The 25,027-nt window shown below is 38.5% G+C and overlaps 1 protein-coding gene across 2 annotated transcripts; it reads left to right on the top strand.

Annotated features, from left to right (window-relative positions):
- The first annotated feature begins 382 nt into the window (after positions 1–382).
- hmgn3 (high mobility group nucleosomal binding domain 3) lies at positions 383–24,804 on the top strand. Of its 2 annotated transcripts, XM_041804968.1 has the most exons (7): positions 383–538; positions 5,455–5,505; positions 5,749–5,778; positions 11,960–12,010; positions 17,980–18,078; positions 18,269–18,368; positions 23,996–24,804. In XM_041804968.1, exons 1-7 carry the CDS (start codon positions 524–526, stop codon positions 24,001–24,003), a joined length of 354 nt encoding a protein of 117 aa, XP_041660902.1. In that variant the 5' UTR covers positions 383–523; the 3' UTR covers positions 24,004–24,804. The 2 variants fall into 2 exon arrangements, with proteins under 2 accessions (XP_041660902.1, XP_041660903.1); XM_041804969.1 differs by lacking the exon at positions 18,269–18,368.
- The last annotated feature ends 223 nt before the right edge of the window (positions 24,805–25,027 follow it).

Below are 25,027 nucleotides of genomic sequence, written 5' to 3'. Positions count from 1 at the left end.
AGGAGACACTCTACAAGACACAATACCCCGCAGCTTTTCTGGAGCTCGCGTATGGCCGACATTGTGCCATTGTGTCTGTTTTTTCTCGTCCTTTGTGTTTTATTAACAGCACCGACTGTACCTCTCATCCTACATTACCCAGATCCACCGAGAGTCGGCTCCTCTTTCATTGGCTTGTCTCCACTTTCCCTCTCAGCCATCGCCGTCTGGTGGGATCTGCGCACAAAGCGCGTGGAGCCAATCACAGACACGCTCTGATAAACCTGAGCCAATGTCCACGAGGGTCTTATTTACATAGAGATGAGGGGAGCCAATCAGGAGTCAGCACAGGAGAGGATTTTGACCTCCCTACCCAATGGCTGTGGGAGGTATAGAGTTTTGGGGAGTGCATATAATCAACATATTATCGAAGGTGCTTAGATATTGATCCTGTATTTCGAGGTAGTTCAAATTCGGCTCTCTTGGACCTTCGTGTTTGACCTTAAATTTCCCGTGCTTGGTGGAGAGTAAATCACTCGTAAAAATGCCGAAGAGAAAGGTGAGTGTCGTTTGTGCCATGAGGATCACTTCACTGTAGTTTTTCTGCTCTTGCATTTGAGGAAAATAACGGTGCGCGATTTCTGTGGCGACGTCGAAGCAGGTGAGCCGGTGCCAAACTTTGAGGAAGCGTGTCTTCGTCCGCAACATTTCAGGTGTTTTTTTACGCGTCTGTGCGTGTATAATAAGACATTTATTCAATTATATTTTTATTTTTACACTGTAAATGTCCATGGGCTCATTTCAATGGCCGTTCCTGTGGTCGTTTTATCAGCCCCTTCCCTGGCCACTGTGCGCACTGGTGAATGTCAGACTGAGCCGCCGGATGGATGGATGCGTAAATCCCGTAGGAGACGTGCGTGATGATAATTCTTCAGGGCGCGTTTCACGCATCTATCAGGCTTATCGATCCTGAGTAATCTGTGATTATTAATAAGAAAAGACAACCCCTTGTCTATTTTTTTCGGTGGTGATAAGTGGTAGCCGACTGAACCTCAAACCAAAAGGAAAGAAAGGAATATAGAAAGAGGGGATCAGAGACAATTGCTGTGTGTAAAAAGAGAACGTGACACTATCCAAACAGCATTGCACGACGAGCTCACGTGCATTGTAACGGTGCATACATGGAAATAGGCTGTTCTACCATCCAACAACTGCCATTGTCTGCGCAGATTCGCCTTTGAGGACAGAGAATAGGAGGCCTCCAGGGGCGGAGGTCGCCCACATGCAAATGATGCGATAACCAACCTGCAGGCTAAACCAACATTTCTTTTTTTTTCTTTTAATCACGGTGGGGGCAGACTCTCGTGCACGCTGTCCTTACCTGCCTGCAGCAGCACAGAGCCAGTCCATGATGTATGCATGTGAATGAAGGCTGACAGCCCTCACTGTGTGTTATTGTCCTAATGGAGACGTGTTTACATCAGGAGGCTCTATGATGGCATGTCAACAACATTACTCTATTAACCTGACAATTACCATTGTGATCAGACGTCGTTATCTCATTAGAGATGATATAGAAAAAATACAATTGGTGCACATGAGTCCCAGAGCAATTCTGGACTTAGATTCATTCAAATGATAAGCTAATAATGTAAAATATTACAGCGGCTATTATTTCTATTTGCTTATATGCATTTTAAACTAGTAAAAAAATGATATTTTTAAAACTAGTATTCCTGAAACCTTGAAGATATAGAACATCTTCCTCAAAATCCTGAATTATGGCGGTATTATTCTTAAAGGCAACCTCATTGTTTACATAGTGACAAACAGGGCTAGTACCACAAACACAGGAAAGAAGTAATATTTGTATTATTAAGCTTTAAATCTTCAATTTTAAGGTTTGCGGAAGTCTTAGTAACAAATTCTGCTAACTACATAGGGTTGTAACAAGGTTTTAATTATTTTTATTTTTAATTGATTGATAAAATAGATTAAGAATTTAGAAAAAAAGACCAGAAATGAAGCCGATACACTTTAAATATATAGATTTTGCAGGTAAAATGTCAAATATATTCATCACTGGTTAGATAGTGACCTTAAAATCATATTTATATATTTAATTTATTGAATACGTGTGTTACACTTTAAGTATGTGGTCTCTAGAATATGTTGTATAATTTTTAAAACTTTTTTTCCCCCGAAAGCTGTAATTCTAAATGATTCGCATAATTGTCTTTATTACTCTTCTCAATCCCAACAATAGTTCACAGGATAGAGTGAAAATACACCAGAGTTAGAATTTTGTTATTTATCAAACTACTGGGTGAGCTCACAATACGATTTTTAGGGAAGTGTAAAAAAGTGTGTTTTTTCTTTTCTAATTTTGGGGCTTTTTATGCCTTTATTTAGAGAGGAGAATAGTGGAGAGTGCTGGACTTGAACCAGGGTTCCAGGGACTAGGGATTTAAAGACCATGTAAAGTGAAAATAGATCTATATTTAGGTTTGTTGTATGACAGGTCACTGTGTTATGAACTTAAGTCAAATAAAACATCTCTAAGTTTATAAAATTAAGCTTCAAAATCATGAAAAATGAGGCAGTAAAATCTGCTTCAGGATGGTGTGGGCATGTCTGTTGAATGAGCTGAAGCCACTCAGGAGAAATACTGTCCTCTCAAATAAAAATGTTACAGTCTGAATTGAGGAAAGCACTCACGCCATTAGCCTGCCTCTTGACCTTTTGTTGACCTTTGAAGAAGAGACAAAGTCCATTTTCTGGCTCAAATCTTTGTTTTGATGCTTTAAATGATCCATAGACCACTGTGGATGATGGATTTGACAAATTTACCTCACAGTGAATTAAAAAACAGCATTTAACTGACTGTTAACTTTCAATAAAGGCAGTGACATCAGCTAACAACAGACTGTTCTGAGATGAACTGCTCTGTGATTTTATATTGTAGTGTTAGAGGGGCGGGGTCATTCCCTACTGTGGGCTTGTGACATCATGAGCCCACATATTGGCCCCGCCCAAATTAAACTCATCCAGGAAAGAGGTGGAAAACTTTTTAATGGTCTGAATCCAGAATTCAGTCACATGTAGATCTCAGTGTTTCACATGTTTACAGCAACTATACTCCATCATTTCTAAAGTGTTAAGACACAAATTATGGATTTCACCTTACAGGGTCTTTAAGTTAGTTTATGACTGAATATTATTGATTTATTTGGAATCTGTGATGCTAAAATTGCCAACTATGATTTTACCTTGGTTTTCATAAAATTTATGATACTTTCAATTTTTAGGTGTAACTAGAAAAAAGATTTATTTTTTCTTTATAATGCTATTTTAGCTAAAACAAGACCAGCTAAAACTGACAGCACCCTCTGCTGGTTAAAAAAGGAGCATGTTGATTTGCATTACATTACAATGTGGAAATGATTTAAAGGTGCATGGTGTAAAATTCAGGGGCATTAGCAAAATTGAATGATCAGATTCTAGATTGTGATGCTCACTTTTAGCAGTAAATGTAGCAATCAGTGGAACTGTTAAAGTGAGTTTCTTGTATTTGGTTCCTTCTGTGGTACTATTGAACTATTGAAACATGCAAAATTCAAAAATCCAAGATGGTGTACTCCATGGAGGGGGCCCTCCCAGTGTTTTAATAAAAGGCTTAATCTGAGTTTGGGTTAGATTTTTTTTTTTTTTTTTTTTTTTTTTTTACAATTTTATCTATATTCAAGTGATTAAAAACAAAAATGTAGCACAAATGTAGATAGGCCTATTTAAACTTGATATGGTTCTGTTTGTTCCACTAAATATTACACTCTGCATCTTTAAATGCTCCATATTTATGTGGTTATTTTAATTGCACTGTAAGGTATTTACGTATTCCTAGTTTCAAGCTATCATTTTTTGCTTTTAATGTTACATTTTTAAGATTTAAGGCCTGCAGAAGTCTTGTTAAACAAGTGTTGTATAGTTCAAATGGTTGATGTGTTTTAAACCTTGACATGACTGCACATCTCCTTTAGTGCCGTACAAAGGATCCTGTATGTGCATTTGTGTATTTAGGGTCAATTACAAAGTAAAAAAAAAAAATTATTAGTTATGTATTGAATATCAAAGGGATGCGTAAAAATTTATATATTTTTGGGAGTTTTGCTTGTAAAAAGTCAAGTATAATCATAATCTCACAAGCCAGATAGATTGTAAATTGATTGATCAATTGCATGGGAATGGGAAATGTTTTACATTAATCTGAGAAACCTCCCATAAAAAGTGTTCGGTAAACTTCTCAGAAGACTGGACAAATGTGTCTGTCACATTCACTTCGGGCCGATCAGAGCGGCAAGACGAAATGAGGTAGCAGGCATGTGCAGTTCCATTAGTAGCCTGAGCTCAACAGTCAGGCGCTGCTATAGTTTTAGAAAGGTGGAGCTTATTGGTGGATAAAACTCATAAAACTCATGCCGAGGCTGGTCGGGAGAAGGAAAAAAAATGTTTTCCACCTTTTTAAAAAAAGAAATGTGGCCAAACTCTGATAAAACCACTGCTTTACTATGGCTACATCAGAGCTAATCATTACAGTGGCCCTAACCCTAACCCTAACCCCTAACCCAGCCATTGTTAATGGCCTCCACTATAACTGAAGACAACCGTACCCCGCGCCTTGTTCTCCTCAAATGACACTGATTGGTCAGATTCTTTTTCAGACCTGGCACGATCGTTTCAGATCCAAGGTTTGCAAGAAGCATTTGTCTGATGACCAATGTGCTTTACAAGGTTATTATAACCAGTGTTGAAATAGTTGCTCACAATTTTTCTTGCTAATATTTGATTAATTGAAAGCTTATTTTAGATTCATGCATTAAAACTGAAGTGATTCTATCTATTTTAGCCACTTAAGTTTTCAAAAGCTATCCTGCTTAATATAATGCATCTTTGTCTTTATTCCTCTTTATTGCTGCCATTATATTCCATGGTAGGGATGTAACAGTGCGCCCAACTCACAATTCATTACGTATTACCATACTGGGTTGAAGCTATGTTAAATATATCAGATATCTTCTAATTTTTATAGATACTTCAGATGAAATAGAATATTTCATTAAATATGATTCTTTTATTTCAGTTTTCTTACAAAAAATGTGTTCTCCATTTTTTTTATAAATACAAATAATACCTTACAATTTTGAGGTTTTAACAGTCACCAATGAAACATTTTTTCTACATCAAAAGTGACAATGATAATGTCTCCCCCTGCTGGCTATAAATATAAACCACAATATAAATTTTTGTCTAACTGATTCAAGTGCTAAGTGTTTATATACAGCATACAATGTTAGGTTATTTTTTTTATGCTACAAAGATAAATGTGATTAAACTGACCAGAAAATTAAAAAATCAACTATATATATATTCACATTAACCCGTTAACAGTCTCTTCATTCTGTGTGTTGTTTCCTGCAGTCGCCAGAGGGTCCTGAGGGTAAGGAGGCCTCCAAAGTCACAAAACAACTGGTAAATATTTAGTGTGTCTCTGTGTTGTGTGGCTGTGCAGAGTGTTTATTTTAATACAGTGTTTGTGAGTGAGCAAATTAACACGACAAGGTTACTGATTAGGACACGTGTAGCAGTCACAGAGCAGATTGCTTAAGATCAGCCCGCAAAGGTACAACTGATCTGTCTCTCTCCCTTTCTCTCTCTCTCTCTGTCGCTGTCTCTCTCTCTCTCTTTCTCCTTGATCATCCCTTGCTCCGGTAGCCCACCAGAAGGTCGGAGAGATTGTCAGCGGTAAGTGTCGTTCTCCCGTGCCTGTCTTCACCTCTGGTTCTGTCTTCTTCCTAAATTCCTGCTTGTCCCGCCTCGCTGTTATAGAGGTCATCTGTGAAATCCTCATGCAGTTTATGGATTTGAGTCAAAGGAATACACAAATTCCATCAACATGCAATCAGAGGGTTGTGTCTGATGTCATATGCATGTTTTTCTCTGTCGTCTTCGTCCAGTTGTGTGTGTGTTGTTTGTCACACCTCCTGGCTGTGTAGGGCTGCATGATTTAAAAATATTTTAATTCTCAGACTATGAATGATTGAGATAACGGTGTTATCAGTATCAATAATTAACCTTTTCATGGTAAAATCACCTGAAAAAGTAGAACAAAACTAAACAATGAGGCCACCTATTAAAAAAAAAGGCATATTAAGTGCTCGAATAAAATAGCAGATTATAGCTAATAACCATGGTAATATTATCAACCAAAGTTTCATAAGGTTTCATGTGATTGTGCAGCTTTGCAAAACAGACCATGTGTTTTTATCAGTGTTCCTCTTTGCATGTGATTCAACCTGTATTGTGTCTTTGCATGTTTTTGTATATATGCATGTGCATGTTCAACTAATTTTGGAAATACAGAGAAAATAAAGGGACTTTCTAGTTCAGTTGGGTTAAAGTTGATAAAACTAGAACTTCTGCCTGGTGGCTACATGCCTCAGTAAGGTATGCAGTCGCTACACATGCACATTTTAAAGATGTAGCTCTTAAGATGCTACAGTATGTTGCAAAAGCACTGTGACCTCACAATATGTAAGGTGGCAGTGTCATTTGACTTCCAAGATCGAATCAGTTCACCTTCAATTCCTGGGATCAGTTTGAATAGCCCTTTTTGGTGGAGAAGGTTTCTAACTGAGGGAAGTGACCCAGGAATATTAAAGTGTCAGCCATGATAAGAGCTGTTTGAATTCTCTGGAAGATAAGGAGAGGAGCTTCACTGCTTAGTTTATCTCCTTTAGTATAGGAAACACTGGACTACTGGATGTAGTCTTTACTCACATTAATAAAACAATAAATATATAAATCCTACTCAGTTCAAAGTGTGAGACGTCATCTACAATATACAAGAAATACATTTTTAAATAATCAATTTTAGGTGTTGAGGCTAACACATTATCTCAATAGGGCCATAAGTAAACACTACATGATACAATCTAATCACTTCATCCTTGAATTAAAATGGATTCACAACAATGACCCAGACAGATGGGCAGACAACCAGCAAACAGAATGTGTCTGGCCTTGGCAAATTCCATTGAAGACACATAAAAACATAAAAATGTCCTCAGTGGGGCACTGTTAGTTGTAGTGTTAGCCCCATGTATAGAAGCTTGTCCTCAAAATAGGCCGCCCAGGTTAAAATCCAACCTCTGGCCCTCTCCTGCATGCCATCTTCCACTCTCTCTCTCTCTCTAGTATCTATATCTATCCCCTGTCCTATCTGAAAGAAAAGCACCAAAAATAATCCTAAAAACTTGCGCTGGGTACTCTAACAAACAGGGGAAATGTGATGAATACTAAAGAGACTCCAAGCATGACAATGTAGGAATGAGGAAGTAGCTGCTTTTAAGGCTATAAAGGGATATATTTCATTCATGAAGATGGGTTTTATAAGTCAGTGGTTCTCCACTTAGGAGTCGGGACCCCCAGACGCTAAAAAGGGGTCACTATATGCCTTCCAAAAAACAAAGAATATTTTTAAAAGGTTTCAAATGATATATTTTACCCATTTCTTTTTTAAAAAATATGCATAGAATTAGTTAAATTTAGATTAAAAGCATGATCATTTGGTAAGACTCATCTTGAAAGCAAAGAAATGAAAGAAATCCTCAAAATGTAAGTCTGCACATGAGTGTTCAAGAGTATGCACAACTGTGTTCAACTAGACTTCAACCACCTTCAGGTATGGTGGGGATCTCGGTCTCAGACACCTTTATTTTGGGGGTCAGGGGCTGAAAAGTTTGAGAACCTCTGCTATAAGGTACTTCACAACAGTAGTGGCATTTGCCTTTACTGATTTCAGTGTGCGTTGCCCCTTTAAACAGGAATAGCTAGGTCATACAGCGCTACAGACGGATAACGTTTCTCCATGTATTTATCAAGTTTTAGGTAAAATGGGCTGAAAACAATGCTGGCTCAGTTGTACGCTATATTGATATTTTGTTTTTTTACCCAGAAAGCCTCAGTTTTTGGCACTATTTTGCAATGCAAGCTTTAGCTACCTGCTCTTCTGCCCAGTATATCTGAACAACTGTGTGGGTTTGTCAGAGGAACAAAGTAAATAAGCTCAAACTAGTTATTTCAGATCAGTTTCCACTTGAACAGTTGACACATTGTTTTCATAAAATATACATTTCGTGTCAACTGTAGCTTGTCTAATGATCAGCCATTAGAAGAATAAACTTACTGCCATAAACTACTTTTGTAACGAATTTCCATTCAGCTCTTATGGTAGGGGTTGGTTTTCACAATTTAATCTTCAGAAAGTTGAAGAAGGTTGGTGAAACACCAGTTAGAAAGGGAACTCTGGATGGAGAATGATGCAGGCTGTAGGTGTCTGTGAGCCGCCATCCTCGATCAGAAATGTCCTGAAGAAGCCTTGTGTTTGCAATTTACACACCAACACCACAAGGTGACTTGGGATCCCCCCTGCTAACCAGTCTGCACTAGAGTTTGTTCCCTCTGTTCTTCTTCCCGCTGAGTCTCCATCTGAAGAAGTTGTTCCTCTGTGTACTCTGGCTCATGAAAGTATCCCCTGGTATCCACGGTAAACAGCGTGCCATTGCCACTTGAGTTGAAATTGCTCATTTTTAGTGTTGTTTGAGCTTGGTCTGTTGTTGTTTCCAGCAAAGAGGCCCACAGACCCAAACAACTAATCAGAAGATTACAGGATGCTGTGGTGGAAGAACACTGACAGCCAAAAGTTGCACTGCAAAGTAGTGCCAAACACAGGCTTTTTGACATAGCATACAATTGAGCCAACATTGTTTTTGCCTATTTAACCTAAAACCTTCTAAGAAACTGCACCCATCTGTTAAGGTGTTTAGCCTAGCTTCCCTGGTGGTACTCCAAATCTGTCTCTCTTAAAGGGGCAACACTCACTAAAATCTCTGGAGGCTAATGCCACTATTGTGGCCAGGTACCTCATATAAGTCAGCTTCAAAAATACTGAAGTATCCCTTTAATTATAAAAGGTGAAACATCAATAAGCTACATAATTTAAATTCAAAAACAGCTAAATAATTTAGAAATCCAACATGTTTCAACTGCCGAGGTTTTCATCAGAGCTCACCAAACAGAAATATACATTTTCTTTTCTTTGCTGTGACATTGCTGAGAGGGCCCGTACCACTTTAATGTCTTCTAGCCTTAAAGCCAGCTAGCTTAGCTTAGCATAAAAACAGCAGGTCATTGTGGCAGCTAGTCTGGCTCCATCCAAAGCTTAAAGAAAAACACTAAAACAGGCCTGTAAAGAAGAAATTTAGATAATAACTTCAATAATATCCCAGTATAGTTTTTAACTAAGTAAAGTTATTCTTTATTTTGTATTTCCTTTCATGCCAAGAGTTCACTAGGAGAATTAGTGCCACTGGTGTGTTGTTTTGCCTGCAGCCAGTTCATTTAGCTTAAGATGAAAATCAGCAACAGGTGGTAGAAGTTAAACTGGAACAATGCAATACTAAAAAATAAGATGACAACCTCAAATATCTGCAGGGCACTATTAGCTCAGTTCACCTATAGAGAATCCAGGATGTCAGTTAGCTAGCTGTACCCCTCATTTTTCATTTTTTAATGCTAAGTGAGCTAAGCTAATTGTCTCTTGATCGTAGCATAAGATTTACCAGATAAAAATGAGTGTTGGGAATAGGAGGCAAATTTTGTATAATTCCTAAAATATCCCACCATGCCTTTGGGCTTTTTTCTCGCAACTTTCCTTGTAAACAAGTTAGCAATACATCTTTAACACTACCTGATAAAGCCTTATTTTAGAGTAGATGTCACAGTCACATCACAGCAGTATTGCACATGTGGGAGCAACACAAAGAAACACAGTGAAGCAGTTCTTGCTGATTTAAAATGGCAAACATAAAACATTTTTTAGCAAGGAGTAAATCCTGTAGATATGATTACAGGTGGAACTTCAGGATACATAGCGGAAGGTTTCACCCAGTGGCTAGTCATGATGGTTAACCACCAATAGCAGTTGTTTTAAAGGGAATTCTGCCTCAATTGAGCAAATAATGCTTCAATTTTGATACTAGGATGTTCAACTACAGTAGATTTCGTCCATGCAGAGGTCTGGTACTTGTGCCATTTGCAGCTTTACTAATAAGCAGGTGAAACTGAATTTGGGTCCTTGGTTTGTTTTAAACATTCAGTACACTGTCAGACTTCATCAGGGATTCGATTCTTCCATAATGAATCCATAATTTCAGATTTATGGACCTGAACATGTAACTCCCTTGAATCACGGGTTAGCAGTAAAAACAACAGACTGATTTATAAAATAATGGGAATTTCAGACCATCCGCAGACTACAACGTTTAACGATCCCTTTAAAGCATCCTTGCTAACATTTATGTTGAGCTGTATGAGCTTGTTTTGAAATAGAAAGCCATGAGCCATGTTTGCTGTTTGTGTTTTTGTGCAGACTGAACATTAAAGTATGATACACTGTTAGCCACTAGCCAACAGCATGGCTTACAACATTTTAACTCAAAGCAAGACAGTGATGTGAGATGATGCAGCTCTGATTGGGCTCAACTTTTTAAGTATATAAGGTCATTGTCCACCTCCTTTAACAAATGGCAACAAGCTTATTGCTGTGCAAATACTGATATAGTTAGCTAAACACGCTAGTGTATGTTTTCTGCAGCCATTTCTTTGTATTATCCTCCCATCTGTTAATAGTAGAGGGCAGGGAAATAATGATATTATCACAGTTAAGGTGTTACTGATGATGTGCACACATTTAACCCCTGGAACACTCTTATAATTAGGATTGATGTCTCATTACTATGGAAAATTCCAGTTTGATACATAGCACATGGCTAGGAATGAGGTGGATTGATGGAAAGGATTCTTAACATGTTATACACGGATATCCATCCACTGTGGCTTTGGCCATTTAATTGATCCTTGACCCACTTATCCAACATTGAGAATCAGTCAAGAAACCCCCCAATTGTCTAGCTCATCAATTTAAGACAACCTCTCTTCTCCCAAAGAATTAGATTAATCAGGGGAATGGTACGGCATGGCCTTCTGAATGAATCAACTTTCTGCCACCCGTAATCACTTCAAATAAATGGGTATTCCCCTATAGGCGAAAAAAGCAAAAAAAGGAGCACCCTCCTTATACTAACCGAAAAATAGGTGCACGACCACGGGGGTTAACTGGAAGCAGGAAAGGTCAGCACTCACAATGTCCTTTTACCATTTATTAAGGCTTACAGGTCACAACGGACGCGTTTCGACACGCAGGTCTTCTTCAGCGTTCAACGCTGAAGAAGACCTGTGTGTCGAAACGCGTCCGTTGTGACCTGTAAGCCTTAATAAATGGTAAAAGGACATTGTGAGTGCTGACCTTTCCTGCTTCCAGTTATTCCCCTATAGGCCCCTTTTCCTTCAGCGCCTCATTTTGTGCCTTTCATCTATCGCCTCATGCACGGTGTCAGTTATTTCCAAAGCAAAACTAAGATGTTTTCAGAAATAATCACATGATTGAATTTTGTCACAGTAGTGTTACTGTAGAGGCTTTTTCAGCGTAGCACAGTCCACACTCTACAGTCCAGAAAAGCTCTGCAGTGAATGGCCAGAGTTTTAAATCCCATCTGATATCATCATTGTAGATTGGTCTGAGGTCAGTTCACTTTCAGAGGAGGCGGATATTTAAACCTCTGTAGGACAGGGATATGGCCAGACCCTCATGCTTAGAGAATGATGTACAGGTATTTTAGCGTTAATAATATTGACAGTGTAGTTCAGACATTCCCTGACATTCCTCATCTTTTGTGCCTAACGCATTAGTGATTTGAAATATCAGTGTGAGAGAAGAGACGTGCACAACTAAATTTAAACTAATATTTCTTCAAAGTCTTCTGTGTGGTGGGTCAATCTTAAATGCTTTCTGCTGAATTTACAGAGGCCTGCTCCACCCAAGCCTGAGGCCAAGCCCAAGAAGGCCATCGTCAAGGTAAAGTACACACCAAATCACAAACACCACTCACTAAATGATTAGGCTTTGGTTGCTGATGACAACTCTGTGTGCATGAACAAGGACGCTAGCTGAGGAAACTCAGAACACTTCCTCTCTGCAGCTGCTCACATAATATCCAGGGCTTATCATTAAAACAAATAATTTATGCCTGCTTTTTGGAACTAGAAAGCATTGGTTGTATTATTTCAAGTATTTTGCAGCCAAAGCATTCCCTTGTAGGACCTTTATTGACTTAAACAAATATTTTCATTTCTTAAAGAGCAGCAGATAATGTGCAAAGTAATCATTTAGCTCATTTTCCTTCTTTTGAGGGGTATGCATGGTCAATACTGCTTTAATGCAAAGGGAATCAGGAATGTTGGGAATGCATGGGACTGTTAAGTTCTGATTTTGTATTAGTTTCACTTGTTACGTTGCTTTAAAAAACATCTGGACAAAAGCCGATGAGTCCTGCACTTCTTTTACTGCTAGGGAAAGTGATCAAATCTTATTCCACTTATCTACTCCAGTTTCATAGTTCGATCTAAAGCGTTGAAAATAGTTTAGGTATTTAGAAAACTAGAAAGTCTCAGTGGACATGCATGCATACGTTTTCTTCATTCTATTTTATGTATAAAAATGAGACATAAGCAGTTCTTTTCTCATGATGCCAACTTATTCATTTCTCTCAGAAGTTCACAATGCTGGTATTCCCATGAAAATGAATTAATTTAGTTGATTTCTTGAGATGTAGACTGGTTTATCTTGCTGCCTAAAAAAACAGCTGTTTTGCCATTATAATGGAATAATTATGACATCATTTTAAGATAACAACACTTGTTTTTTGTCATGATAACTGGGTAATTTCTGATGATCTCTCAAAAACAAAAATAGTCTGTTCAATGTTTACATGCCCAGTAAAGTGGAGCTATAATTATACACTGCCTGGCCAAAAAAAAAGTCACCACGTGGATTTAATAAGCAAATAGGTACGAGCCTCCTATTGGATAATTACTGCATGGGTGATTATCTTTCAGCTGGCAACAAGTTATTTAACCCCAGCTGATGCAATGAGTAACTTCTCATTTCTTAAACAACCATGTCGAAAGACACATCCTGTGGTCGTGGAAAAGATGTTATCTGTTTAAGAGGGGTCAAATTATTGGCATGCAAGAAAGGCTTCAGTTTGCTAGGGAGCATAAAGACTGGACTCTGGAGGAGTGGAAGAAGGTCATGTGGTCTGATGAGTCCAGATTTACCCTGTTCCAGAGTGATGGGCGCATCAGCGTAAGAAGAGAGGCAGGTGAAGTGATGCACCCATCATGCCTAGTGCCTACTGTACAAGCCTGTGGGGGCAGTGCTATGATCTGGGGTTGCTGCAGTTGGTCAGGTCTAGGTTCAGCAACAGTATGTGCCCAAAGAATGAGGTCAGCTGACTACCTGAATATACTGAATGACCAGGTTATTCCATCAATGTATTTTTTCTTCCCTAATGGCACAGGCATATTCCAAGATGAAAATGCAAGGATTCATCCGGCTCAAATTGTGAAAGAGTGGTTCAGGGAGCATGAGACATCATTTTCACACATGGATTGGCCACCACAGAGTCCAGACCTTAACCCCATTGAGAATCTTTGGGATGTGCTGGAGAAGGCTTTGCGCAGTGGTCAGACTCTCCCATCATCAATATTAAAATTAATACAACACTGGATGGAAATAAATCTTGAGACATTGCAGAAGCTTATTGAAACAATGCCACAGCGAATGCGTGCTGTAATCAAAGCTAAAGGCGGTCCAACAAAATATTAGAGTATGTGACCTTTTTGTGGTGGCGACTTTTTTTTTGGCCAGGCAGTGTAGCTTGATCAGGCTATTTGACTGACCTCTGCCCTTGTCCCAATATGCATGCACAGAGGGAGAATCTATGTAGTATGTATAGCATGTCTGCCTCCACGATAGTGGATGGCAATATGCCCCGCCAGCCATCTATTATGGGCCTTCTTGTTAACCTTGCGAACAAGTTAGCAAGCAGCTCAGCAGCTGACATGGAATAACTTTACAGTACTGTACATGTCTTTCACACTCTACTCTTTACTCATATCCAACAGTAAACCAATCTCTGACCGTGTGCCAGTCCGGTTTCAAGAAATTGAAACTGGACTAGTAATTCTGCATATAAACATACTGTGAGATAGTTCATGCTGTACAGCCTTTGCCTACACTAAGTTAGACCAACGAGGCATGACTATTAAAAGGAGACTAATGCTGTAATACAGTTTTACTGAACTTAAACTTTCTCCTTCAGTCTTCTCCCCTTCTGCGTCAGACTGCTGCATTCAGGTCTTCCACTGATCAGATCAACACATTAGGTCTTCTTCAGACAGTTGTCTCAGAACCTCTGTGGTTCTTTTCTTAACTTCTGACACGGACTCAAATCTTGTTTGTTTGAGCACAGATTTGATCTTTGGAAAAAGGAAAAGTCACATGGTGCCAGATCAGGTCAATACGGAGGGTGATCAAGCACTGTGATTTGTTTTTGGGTCAGAAACTGCTTTACCGAGCGCGCAGTGTGAGCTGTGTTGCTGAAGAATGAAAACATTTTTCCACAACTGTGGTCTCATTCTTCTAACTTTTTACTCAGTTTTTCTAGAACCTGTTTGTAATAGTGTTCATTAATCGTTGACCTTTCTGGAACCCACTCCAAAATGATACCCATAATGCTGAAGAAAACAATCAACATTGCCTTGAATTTGGATGTTTTGTTATGCTTTCTTCACCCTTGGTGATGATGGTGTTTTTCAATGCATTGGCTGCTGCTTTGTCTCAGGATCGTATTGGAAGATCCAAGTTTCATCACATGTAATCACTAAAAAATATGGGTTTCCTTCATTTTTTTCTAAAATGTCTCCACAAAATAGCTTTTCTTCCTTTTGATCAGGAGTCAGAAGTTTTGGGACAGCTTTGGCACAGACTTTTGTCATGTTCGAATTTTCATGCAAAATTTGCCAGACTGCCTCTTCATCAATGGAGACCATTCCTGCTAACATTCTTATCCCCAGCTGTCGATCATTTCCAACTATTTGTTCAATTTTTTGAATGTCGTCCAAAGTTTTTGATGTGCATGGACGCCCAGAACTTTCATCATCTTGGAAATCCTGTCTGCTTTCACAAAATCTTTAGTGCCATTCAAACACATGTGACATGCAGTTACTCATACACCCCAGTTAATGTACCAAAAGTTTCTGTTGCTGTTTTGTTCAATTTCACCAAAATTCCAAGTTAATACGTTGCTCAACTTTTAAGCTAACCATTTTGTGACACCTTAGCAAAAACACGTGCACTTCAATCAGTAGCTAGCAGTGAACTAAAGATGTCACTTACAGACTAAGAGCAGTCTCATTATTTAATAGCCATACCCCGTATTTCTATGTTATTGTGGGCTTTTCTTTACTTCCTTGGTTTCTTGTCAAGAATGCCCATTATCATAAGTACTAGGGTTGTACATCTCAATGAAGAAAGTCACTGGCACTGATTTAAAGAAACCCCAAATGTAACAGATACACTAAGACAGTACATATTAGTTTGTTGGCTTGATGCTAATGCATAATAGAGGCCCTGTCCACACGGAGACAAAAATGATATATTGCCGTTTCCTTTTAGTTGATATTTCCAGAAAAATGTTCATGAAAGTAGATAATTTTTTTAAGCTGAGACAAGTGAAGATGGTCTCTTAATATCTGTACAGTTTGTAACACAACAGTTGTATCACCAGACATGACTTCTTCTTTTGTTATTCATGGTGGTTAGCAAACAGCTTCCAAACATGTTACAGCCACGGTCTGGTGGTAGCACTGCTTTATCATCAAGCACTGGGCAAATAATAGAAAGCATATATTGTCAATTGCTGGCATTGGGCCAAAACCTCTTATCTCCATTTTCCTTGATTTTTTTTCATAAATCATTGCTGTTGTTTACGCTTAACTTCTGTGTGTGGCTTTTTATAAATTTTTTTAAACCTATGGAAAATGCCAGAAAGATGTTGACTTTGACCATTCAGTGTTTGATTATTAGAACAGTGGGATTTATTCTTCCCCTGAAAACTGTGATTTTGGAGATAGGAGGTTATAGCTTGATGGCAAATAAATTGAGACAAAAGTTTTCTTTTTTTTTAAATAAACTGACTGTTGAAATATTTGAAAATTATTTTTATCCCTCACGAATACAGCAGACAGGACAGCCACAGGCAGATTTGTCTGCTCCCAAGTCATTCATTATCACCTAAAAGGATCCAATGAGAACAGCTCATTAAGTTTCAGGTTTTTTTTTTAATAAAACTTGTTCCTCATAAAAGGAGCCGTAAAATTTAATGTCTTTGTCACTAGTTCAGTTCTGATCTGAACAGATGGTCAGAAAAGTTCATGGGACTTAAAATTGACATCCTTATGCTTCTCTGTTTAATGTAGGCTAAACCTATAGGGCTGAGTAGACATACTGCATAAAAAAATGTTTAGATTTCTTGTTGTTGTGGGAAGAAAACAATTAAATAAAATGTATGAATACATGTCCACCTAGGAATTCCAGACAAATGTTTTATTACTTTATTTTGTGTCTTTTTATTGCACATATTAAAAAAATTAAAAAGGAAAAAGACAGAGAAGAACAAGAAATGCATGCAGACCATAATAATTTGGAAGAAAATATTGTTTCTTACTATGTTGTTAAAATAGCAACGTATACAAGCTTATACCAGTGATGAGAGATCAGATACTGTGAGAGATCAGGCGGATTTCTTCTGATTTTCTTCCTTAAAGATACAGTATGTAGAATTTCTCCACTGAAATGTGTTTTAATTAAAAAGTAACCATTCCTATGTTGTATATATTTGAAGTGAAGTCTAACAGTATCTCAGTTGTTACCTGAAGTTTCAAAGACCATGAAATCCTTAAGTTTTATAATTGTAATGGGATTTGTTTTTTTTATGGAGGCTGTCAAAACTTTCAATTGCCCTCTATCACTCACCTCTGTAACATGAAAACCCCAAAACTCAGCATTTCCAGTCATTTGAGACCAGCACTGCTCAGTGCCACCCACCTTCACGGCCTCCCTCTCAAAACTACTTCTAGTTTTAAACTGAGGACTCTGTTCAATAAAACTGCACCTCATAGGGCGTTTTTGCTAAAATTGAAAACCACTGTTTTGTTTTCATTCATAATGAGGGAGAAATGCACTGAAAAAGGCTTCCTGGTTCCTGCTTAAGGCAGTGTCAGGATGCTCATGCACTCTAGCATCACTTCCAGCGCACGTGGGAATTCTCGGACCACATCCAACATGACCAGGGAGTGTGTTGTCTACTGTACATTTCCCTCATTACGAAAATTTATGAATGAAAACTGAATTTTGTTTTTCCTGTTAATAAAGACGTCTAATAAGGTGCCATTTTTATCGAGCAGAGTCCTCGATTCAAAACAGGAAGGAAACGGTGAAGACTGGCGGAACTGGTCTGAGCTCCTCATATTGTGCTTACGTTTTTGTAGAGACCTCTGGTGGCAAAAATTTTCATACTGTGTGTTTATTCAAAGGTTTTTTTTTTTTTAAAGATTTGTTTTGGGCCTTTTTTATGCCTTTATTTGATAGAGGAAGGACAGTGGAAAGACTTGGAAACAGGGAATGGAGGGAGAGACATGGGGTAAAGGGCCACAGGTTGGATTCGAACCCGGGCCGCCCACGTACATGGGTAGCACCCTAAACCACTCGACCATCTGCGCTCCCATTCAAAGGGTTTTTTGGTAGTGAACGCAAACTGGAACAGCAACCTATTGTCTTATGTGTACTCTGTATTCGTAATGATAGTTCTAGTTCTTATTTAGCCTTTTTGGATCTCAACACTATGGCTCATTATGTTGAAATTGTACATGCTTTCATCTCATGCTTATTTAACCTATATTTTTGTGATTTCTTCACTGCAGAAGGTGGCAGATGACAAGGGGGTGAAGGCAAAGAAAGGTGGCGCTAAAGGGAAGAAGGAAGATGGCCCTGCCCAAAATGGAGAGACCAAGACTAATGAGGTACAAGTAGGAGGAATTCTAAAATGATGCCAGAAAAACATGAAGAAAATCACATAATGACAAGAAATAACCTTTACATTTACCCTTATTTGTCTGTTTTTGTGTAATCTTTACCACACTCACACTGTACTCATAATCTGCTTTCAACTGCATGTCCTCCACGCACATTTACACTTACACGCATACACAGATCTACGTGTCTCGTCCGTCTGTCAGTGTGTCATCCAGCAGAAGCACGGCTCCCTCCTTGATGTCAGTGAGAGGGCAGAGTGAGACAGTGAGAGTTAAGGGTACGCTCGAGTGTTTCTAATCCGTCTCTGGAGTCTATGTTTGAATGCTTACTTACACAGAACTTGTATGTTGATTGAGCAAACATTTACCCAGTGTGCTTTGCAGTGGCGTGGCATTTTAAATAGAGAGAATGAAAGATGGTAAGGAGGTGGAGTGAGGAAGTCTTTATTTTTTGTTGCTGTGTGCGGTGAAGTGGGCCAAGGACGACTTTTTACACATGGAGGTCTTGCTGCACACACAGCTGGGATGTGAAACGTGATTGGCTGTTGTGTTCTTCGACAGCTGGCTCCACCAGTGGTCAAACAGAGGAAATGTAGACAGATGTTCACAAGTGAGATCACACCATACAGATTTAATGTCCTTGTCAAGCTCGTGTTGATTCCTCCAGATACCAGAGGACTTATGGAAAAACTCAGAGCAATTTACTTTAAAATCCTTGCTGGATGTGTAATTAGTATAGAATTTAAACATACAGGCAAAGAAAACATTATTAATTCCTAAAAAGAAACTGGATGTAAGTTTAGTGTTTATGACCTTTATACTATATCTTAAAGTCAGAGAAGAGCACACTGCTTGTCTTATAAGCTGGCAGTTTGGAGTCAAATCAGTTATAGTATTATCAATTTAAAGAGAATCGCTTAAAATTAATATTCTTTCATCTTACTCTGGCTTATGGATCTCAAATTAAAGGATTATTTTATCAAATCACTCTTATCCTTCTGGCATCCAGCAGCAGAGTTAGTCACGGCTTTATTTGAAATTATCTGAAGTTATTGATGCAAGAGATAAGATAAACTGGAATAAAATAAATAACAATGAAAGTGGCATCCTTTACAGCTACTAGTTAACCTTAGTTAACCCCTTAAAGCCTGTTGTATCATATTTGATCATATTTTTATGGTACCTCTATCTCATTAGTAGGATCAATAAATTACTAAAAGAAGTGAAATAAACATTTCCGTTCCAAAAGATGAGAATTTTTTGGCTATTATTTGTGTTTTCAGGCTTTAATGGGTTAACCTGACTGCTCTATACCAAGTCCAAGTAACTAATGACTAATTTTCTCAGAATTGAGCGGACTATGTGATCTGTGCATGCTCAACAGTCTCTATGCTGGGCTTTGACCCAACAGTGAAATAGCATAGATGCTAAGCGTAGCCGACATTTTGTTGTTGTCTTAGTTATCACCATAAGATATGATGCTCCAAACATAAAGTGTAGAGTACGTATGAAATGCATGGGGCTGTAAAGTTTGTCCAAGTTTTCACATATAACCAGTTAGCTGCTTGCTAGCTTGTCAACATGGCCAACAGGGAAAAAGTCCACAGTAACTAGCTGCAAGTGGGTCTATCACCATACCATAGCAGAGGTCAATAAATACATCCACAGTGCATGTGCACTTGGACCAGGACAGTTAATTATCCTAACTGAGCTACACTGTAAGCCCGAACAGTAAAAGGTTGTTTAAAGAAATTGTTGTGTTGACTTAAAAATCCAAAATAGCTATTTCATCTCTATTTTTCTGAGTTGATAACCACATTTTTACTTTTTAAGTAAACAGTACTCGATCACTCGTATGTATTTTTTTTTTATTGTACTGATATTATTTGACAATCATCCCTTAATCTGCATAGTTTTCCCAGAATGCATTCTGGCTATCAGACACTTTTTCCAAGGGTAAAGTTACCCTCTGAGTTAGAGAAGTCCAGCTCCAACACAGCAAGTCCTGACCTCTGTGAAAGAGCAATTTCTGGCTCAGAATGCCCCTTACAGTTTGTGTTACTTAAGATGTAGAAGACAAAAATTATTTCCACTTTTTACACAATCAGTTCAACAAATAGTCTGAGTATTTTCAACTTGTTTGGTTTTACAGCGTATAACTGTAGCTCCACTTAACCACATGTACATCTAAATGTAGGCTACTGCTCTTAACAACAAGCTCCATGGGGACATCTGTTCCTACAGTTGGTTCATCGTTTCTGCAGGAAAATAATCCTGATAGACGAATGATGATTTTAACTTAAATTAGAATATAAATAAGCTAAACAATTTCCTAATCAGCCATTAAAAGTAAAAATAATAAAAATTGAGTGTTTAAAGCAGCTGGATTAAGCTGGAACCAGGAGATACTAGCACATGGCCTTGAAACATGGAAAACAGCCAGGTTTATCTTTTTTCTGTGTCCTTTTTTTTTTAATAAAACAGCATTTAACTCGTTATCTTGTCATTTTTTGAGGAACTAGGATGTATTAGCTAGAACAGAATTAGCTAACTAGATAGCTACTTCTGTATTAGTGTTTTCTAAATCACAAACTTATGTACTAAATACTCAAAATATTTTGAGTGCATGAGTGCGCATCGTGCATTCACACTGAGAATTATACTCAAATGCTGTATATTACTGGCACACTCAAAAAAATGTCTAAGAATTGAGTGTAGAACCACCGACGAATGCCATATTGTACTGTTAGCATGCTAACGCTAGCCATTAATGTGCATTGTCCCATGTCACAAATAAATAAATAAAATTAAACTAAAATTAAAATTAAAGTTTGCTTCTGCTAGCTAAGGTGTTATTAGCAACGACAGCACATTTTAGTCAAGAAAAGGCTTTTAAAGCAACGTAATTTCATTTTCTTTAAGTGAATAATGCTAAGATTAAAAAAAAGTTACACAAATTCAATAGTGAGAGAAAATAGCTGTCAAAGTTCAGTCATAATTGTGTAGCCTCTGTTCACAACATGCTGTTAAAAAACAGAAGTAGAAGAAAATAGAGGCTGTAAAACCCTCATCACTTCCTGTTAGTGTAAAACAGCAGTGTCAGATTTGAGACAATACGGGCCCACTGTGAATAACTACTCTGTTTTTGCATTTTAGTGTAAGCTACAGTCTGCAAGGGCAGGATGCTGTAATACAGTGTTCTGACAGACGTATGTGATCTGGGACACTCTATCAGTTTCAAGTCTTTCTGCTAATCCTAGCCAAGCTAATAACTTCCAGCCTCTAGTCCATGTTGATTGCATAGAGCTGAGAGCATTTCACATTTCCTCATGACAAGAAAATACACAAGTGGGTTTGAAATTATGCAGTTTAATTATTATTGTTATGATTCAGAATGTTTTCACATAACAGAGTAGGCTCATGTTTGAAATTTATTTCACAGCTGTTGTTGCTGTTGTACGTCATAAAGAGGTAGGCCTATCAAGGTATTAGTCAGTTTAGGAACCTGTCAGCTACTGTCTGATGACAACAGTTGGGGGTTTCCAATCCAACCAGGGGTCAGTGGTAAAGAACTTCTGGCCCTGACATCTTTTCAGTTTGCTGCTTTATTTATAGGTAGCAACTTGATAACAGATTGTCTGCACTGAATGAAGATTTCTATTTAAAGACATTATTAAAGGCTAAAGAGTCAGAAGGTGACAACCAAGAGGTTCATAGATTGCATTACTCTATCAAAATGTCCTCCACTTGCTCTTCACACTGTTTTCCTACTTATAGGCTAAAGTCATTTACTGCTAAAAATACTTTTGAAAAGCACGACAAAACTTACCCTTTGCCTGTTGTTTTTTAGATTGGTAATCACAGATCAATGATAGGTAAACCTTTTAAAACCAACAGAAAATGCTGATATAAAGTTAATCAAATATTCAGTAAATGGGCTTTTTGGAACCAACCCGTCAACCTTTAGAACATGTAGGGATTTCATTGTTCAAATTTGGGTCGACCCACCCAGCACCTCTTGTCGGCAATTCACAACAAGGAAAAATGATTTCTTTGAAGATAAGTTTTGGGCGTTTTGCCTTTATTTTGATTGGACAGCTAAAGAGAGGCTGGAAATATGGGAAAACAGAGTGGGGGAAGACATGCACCAAACAGCGCTGAGATTGAGATTCAATCATGTTACCAGTGCGTCAGGGACTTTAGACACACGGCACCTCTACTGAGTTCAACTGGCAACACTAAAATGCACAGCTGTATTTTTGATGGCAAATAGTATGAGTACTTGAACTTATATAGCAATTTTGTAGTCATCTGACTCCTCAAAGCGATTTTATACTGTGATTCACATGCCACTAGTGGAGCTGTGGGAGCAATTTGGGGTTAAGTGTCTTACACAAGGATGCATGGACGTAAGGCTCCAACATGAAAATAATGATACAGAGTGGACAAAACTAACATCAATTTTGATTCTTTTTTTAAAGTCCGAACAAAATATCCCTAAACACAAATGTTCTTACCTGAAGACCATTGTGTGAATTATTTGTGTTATAGCATGATTTTAGTTAATATGTGCAAATCTAGTTTTAACAACAGAGCCTCACACCCCCCTAAGGAGGTCTCAGGCCCCAGTTTGGGAACCAAGAGTTAAGATAATCTGGTAAATTAAGCATTGACAGAGGGGATAGAAATGCTTTATTGGTTATTTGGATCCCCATCAGTTTTGGTACATGACTGCAGCTACTCTTCACAGCACGATAAACAGATTACATAGTTTTCTATAGACTCTTTACAACAGGAAATTTTAGGACACTTCACAGCAGGGACGGCCATCCCACCCTGTCTCGTTCTGTGCTTTAATATTTTTAGTTGCTGCTCTGCTCAGCAGTATGTTGTGTCACACTCAAATAACATCACTCACATTTGAACTGTGCCTCTCATTATTAGCAGCAAAAAGCTGCAGGACAATCCTGAAATGACAGCATATGAACCTTTTTTTAAAGATATAATTTTGTTTTAATGCCTTTATTACCTTTATTTAGTACAGCGGATATAGTCAGAAATAGGGATGAGAGAGTGGGGATGAGACATGTGGGAATGGAGCTACAGGCTGGACTTGAACCAAAGCTGCCCGTATACATGGGGACCACCACGAGGTCATCTGTACCCTGAAAACTAATGTTTAACATGAAACATCACACTTCAATCACTGCATTTCAAAGAGGGATATGCTGCATGTCTCTCACATATGCAGACAGTGATTTAATAAAAAATTTAAAGAAAAGAAGGCTCTGCAAATATTCTTGGGAGGCTATAAATATACCTGGGTTACCCACCCAAATTTGTTGATATGTGGTAATCCGGATTACATACAGATATTCCTATCTTAGCACTTGAACAAGACAAAACAATCAAACCAAAATAACTGATGTTGACTGTAGCAGCATCTGTCCTGGGTCATTTTGCAGCAGTAAACCAAATATACACAATGATGTTATTACTACCAGTAAAATTCATAAATATGGTGCTTTATTGGCTGTGTGATGTTCCAAAAGGTTCAGGGACATTATAAAGAAGATGAAAACAGATGACAGCACATGTGCAGGTACTTTAACTGTGCAGCTCTGAGCCTCGGCAGAATTTCCCCTAGTTTCTGAAGCACTTGATTGATACCTGATTAAGGAGCTTCATTGTAGAAAAGCAGGTGGCTGATTGCAGAAAGCATTGGCCTTAAATTCAGGCAGTCATGACTCCTGATTTAGTTTCAAGCTTAATTTCATTTGCACTTACTATTGGGACTGAAAATATTGCAGTTTTGAAGTGGAGTGGCTTTTACAAGTTTGTTCCAGTCTGTTTTAGAATCTACCTCTAACACTTGCATCTTTGTGTGACTCTCCTTCTCCCTCAGGTAACTGAACCAGCGGAGGAGGCGACTGAGGAGAAGGCGTAAGGACACGGGCGCGTCCTCTGACTCGCCCCCTATGTCTCCATGGCAGCAAAGCATCTTTTTTTACTGACGATTTTTGTACCATGCTGAATTTTTTTTAGACTTGTGATAGTAGAGATGGACAACCAGCAGCCCCATCCCCACCTGTTCACACTCCTCTCTCACAAAACACTACCTACACTATGTTTTTGCTCCATTCTCCTCCCTCCTCTATTGGATACACACCTGAATAAATTGTTTTAATAATCAGGTGGCTGCAGATGTTCTTCATCGTGCCTGTAGGGCGCCATAAACTTGACTGTTATGATCTTTAAACCAGCTTTGCCCACATGTGTAGCCTTTACAAATGGCTGCTGTTATTATTGGCGGGCAGACCGGCTCTCTCCTGATACTAAAGGTGACGATTTGTGGATTTGTATCATCAGTTTGGATGCAGAGCTACAATAAATCAGTCATATCACCATGGTGAACATCTGCAGCTTTTTAAAGACATCTTAGATTTTAGACTCTCCACCTGTGTTTCCCTTAGCTCATTTTGTATGTGTGTGCTAGAGTGAATGTGTTTGTGGGTCTCTGTGTTCCACTTTGTTCCCTCATGTTCCTTTTATTCCCCCTCCCCACCCGACCACCTTGTCCTGCAGCAGAGTGACATAGCAATAATGAGTGGTGCTTCTGTTCTAGATGGCTCTCTTGGCTTTGGACCCTCTGGGCTTCTCTGAGTTTCATCCTGTTGGGAGAATATTTTGAAATAAAAGAAAAAGTTGATGTCACATTGAAGTCTGCTTTTCTTCTTTCTTCTTGTGTAAAACCAATGCGGTCAACATGATCTGTTGTAGGCTTTTACATAGGTAGTTTGTAGGTTTGTAGTTTGAGAGCACCTCTTCATGTTTAGAGTCACTTTATAAACCAACACAAAGCCAGTGCTGTGTGTGGGTGCGTGTGAGGTCGTCAGGGGCACGTGGCTGTGTTAAATACAACTGCTGTGTCAGGAAG

This window comes from Cheilinus undulatus, linkage group 14 (genome assembly GCF_018320785.1).
Source record: "Cheilinus undulatus linkage group 14, ASM1832078v1, whole genome shotgun sequence".
Lineage (NCBI taxonomy): Eukaryota > Metazoa > Chordata > Actinopteri > Labriformes > Labridae > Cheilinus > Cheilinus undulatus.
The sequence above is the reverse complement of the archived record's forward strand: the minus strand, read 5'-3'. Positions and strand labels throughout refer to the sequence as shown.